Source organism: Atta colombica, unplaced genomic scaffold (assembly GCF_001594045.1).
Source record: "Atta colombica isolate Treedump-2 unplaced genomic scaffold, Acol1.0 scaffold38, whole genome shotgun sequence".
In the NCBI taxonomy this organism is placed as follows: Eukaryota; Metazoa; Arthropoda; class Insecta; order Hymenoptera; family Formicidae; genus Atta; species Atta colombica.
In genome coordinates, this window is record NW_017259490.1 from 5,027,386 (window position 1) to 5,030,463 (window position 3,078).

Here is a 3,078-nt window from a genome sequence, read left to right on the forward strand (position 1 = left end):
AAAAATTAATGTTTTAATATAATATATAAAAAATTAATATACTAATAATAATATAGAAAAATTCATCTTGAGGATTCTGTTTAGGATGACGACGTAAATTTAGCATCCTCAACTTTGGTAGCCGAAGGCAAGTGTCCAATTGAAGCTTTGGGTATTGTAATCTCTTATTCAATCCGAGTAAAGTTGAATTGCGGTACTCTGGGTGGTGAACTGGTTACAGATGTTCCATTCAAATTGATGCATCCAGCCCCTGGTATGTTGTTTAAAATTTTGATATATGTATTGTAATTATCGTAATAGATTATTGTAAATGTCTTAATTGAACAAAAAAAGTTTACTTCCATTTTTAGACGAAAGAATTTAGAATTTAAATAAAACATTTTAAATGTCCAATTCAGATTTATTCAAGCATTTTCTTTTTCTCTGCAGGCGTCATTGAAAGAGAAAATGCCATGTTGAAGAAAAGCAAGAGCATTGACAGGGCACGATACGAGAACTCCTGCTATACCAACGATGATGATGATAATATCATATTTGAAGATTTTGCTCGTTTGCGCTTGAATGAACCAGAGTAAACCAGAGAGAGACAGAGAAATAGAAGAAAAAAGTGAAAGATTTTAGCGCTTTTTATCTTGCGATTATTTTAAAAGAATCCTGAGCTTTCTTTCATAGTCAATTATTTATTATTATTAGTCTTTCGTGTTTAAAATTAAAAATTTCATTTTTCGAATATTAAATCTAAAATTAATTACACAATTAAAAAACATACACTTGAGATATTTTAAATAATAAATAGATATTTTAAATATTTAAAATAATTATTTATTTCGTCTCTTTGAATTCTTTTGATTTGATTCTTAAATAAACGAGCTGTATTAAATGAATGTAGGTAAAAAAGAATACTATTAAAGAAAAATTAATTATATAATATTATGAAACTGTTACCGAAGAAAAAAAAAATGAAAAAACAAAAAAAAGCGAAAAGATAACTAAATATAAAAAAAATCATCTCGGAATTTCTGTGCAATGGTGGTGATTGGACAAAAATTCATTGCAAGATGAGCAAGAAAAAAAGAATGTCAAGTAAGCTTAATATAGTTAAGTTTAAGAATTTCCCGTTTTACCAGAAGTGACATGGTATATATATTATTCGTCCCAATTAACTTCTTATATTTTATGATATTCCACATTCAATTATTTATTTATTAACAAAGAACTATTGATTAACGATACTGTTCAGTTGCAATTACATTAGAAAATACATATAAACTGTAAAAAAACGCATCTTTATCTTTTTTCTATTCAAATCGATTTTTCAAATCCTTCAGATACTACAGCGAATACATTATCGATATAGAGAAATACATACAGGACGATCCTATTAGGATTGCTACGTCACTATGAAAGATCATCGCATCATTATCGAAAATTATATATATTTTGTGGCTATACAAAATATTACATGGAACAACGATACCAAATCAATATCAGTCTTATGCAGAGCATTATGAAGACGACTCTCGTTGTTCTTCGCCTAGTCGTACATATGCGAATAATATTCTTGATACGTCTGGATATAAGACTCCTTCTCTATGGGCGTCATTTCCGCAATTAAGGTATCGTTAACGTCGGTGATCGCGACAGTTGTGCCGCCGACGCTGACGGTCGGTACTAATTCATCGTCCTCGGAATCCATCGCCTCTATCTCGCCTAAAAATTGATTCGGCAATAGTAAAATTTAAGAAGATACAGATTAATTAGAAATTCGAATATTCTGCAAGTTTCATTTTTATAATTTTTCATTTTCGAGGTCTTTTATATTATATTATTCTTTTTTTAGACAATTGATTGTCGCGCAACAATTTGGACTTTTGATAAATTTTATGTCTCACCGGTATCAACTGTCTGCATGTCTTCCTCCTCGTTATCGCTACTGTCGCTGGATTCCTGTGGAAGCGCTGCTTTGATAGATGCCGCGGAATTAGTTCCGCCCTTCTTTTCGTGAGCCAATAACACTGACATGATGTCTTCACCCTGTTTATTATTCGTCGTAGTCATGTTTGTGGCAGTGGCTGCAGCTTTGTCCAAAATGCTGTCTTGCGCATTCACGCCATCAGGCTATAAGACATTCGAAAATAAAGATTAAGGTCTATATAACTTAAATTACAATTAAAAAGTAACCAGAACAAGGGATAACAGATTTCAACCTACTAGAACACAGTTTCTTTAGCTTGATTTGTTATTTCATGTTCCAGTTGACTGTGTTTTTTAATTGTGTCTTAAATTGTATCTCAAGCTACAAAGATGAAAAAAATGCAATAGAACAGAAATAATACCTGTGAACCATCGGAATTGATAACTGTACTTTCTCTCATCCATATGGGTCTCTCCTTTCTGTGATTCGATGCGTCATCGGGAGATTCGTCTCCAATAGTAACATCCACTCTAGTATCCTCCACTATAAAGCCTGTCATTCTAGTAGCTTCACCCGACCATTGTTCACTAGGTGCTCTAAGACTGCTTGGTTTTCTTGTATCGATACTATTCAAAATAATTATTTCAATAAATATCGTTACATGAACATTTCTTTAGAAACACATACCCTCGAATAGTATTGATATCAATAGGTTCCGGTTCCAGTATTTCAGGCGCCAATTTGATCCCTTCTACTTCCCTTAATAGTATATAGAGTGGCTCCAATTGTTCATTAAATTTTGCTAATAATAATCTGGAATCTTTCTTTGGAAGAGCAGACTGATCTTCTTCCACTATCTCTCGACAATATGTACATCTAAATTCGCCAGTTCTCATGTCGAAAAGTTGATCAGCCTGTACAAGAATTGAATCAAATTTATGTAACATGTATCACGTACTTTAAACAAAAAGATTTGCTGTCTAATATATACTTCTGGAACTTAAAGTGAAATAGATATATTTAATATTTGGTGAAAGCAGAGGCAGATTCTAATGCAATTTAATACAGAAGTAAAAAAAACAGACTTATTACAATATATTATAATAGGTCTGTTTTTTAAACTGTCGTATTTTAGTTTTATATATATATATATATATATCTTA

General features: G+C 31.4%; 2 protein-coding genes across 6 annotated transcripts in view; one reads left to right on the forward strand and one right to left on the reverse strand.

The window, feature by feature from the left end:
- The window catches only part of LOC108690877 (arrestin homolog), a 2,681-nt gene extending 1,602 nt beyond the window's left edge, over nucleotides 1–1,079 (forward strand). Inside the window, exons 6-7 of the mRNA XM_018198394.1 lie at nucleotides 85–253; nucleotides 430–1,079. Coding sequence (XP_018053883.1) covers nucleotides 85–253; nucleotides 430–575 — 315 coding nt within the window. The 3' untranslated portion in view covers nucleotides 576–1,079. The remainder of the gene's footprint in view (nucleotides 1–84; nucleotides 254–429) is intronic.
- A 368-nt stretch (nucleotides 1,080–1,447) lies between these two features.
- Nucleotides 1,448–3,078, reverse strand: part of LOC108690915 (general transcription factor IIE subunit 1) — a 3,102-nt gene continuing 1,471 nt past the window's right edge. For all 5 annotated transcript variants that reach the window (XM_018198465.1, XM_018198466.1, XM_018198463.1 and 2 more), the window contains 4 exons: nucleotides 2,603–2,829; nucleotides 2,337–2,541; nucleotides 1,893–2,118; nucleotides 1,448–1,710 (listed from right to left, as the gene is read on the reverse strand). In XM_018198465.1, the coding sequence (XP_018053954.1) occupies nucleotides 1,535–1,710; nucleotides 1,893–2,118; nucleotides 2,337–2,541; nucleotides 2,603–2,829 (834 nt within the window). In that variant the 3' untranslated portion in view covers nucleotides 1,448–1,534. The remainder of the gene's footprint in view (nucleotides 1,711–1,892; nucleotides 2,119–2,336; nucleotides 2,542–2,602; nucleotides 2,830–3,078) is intronic.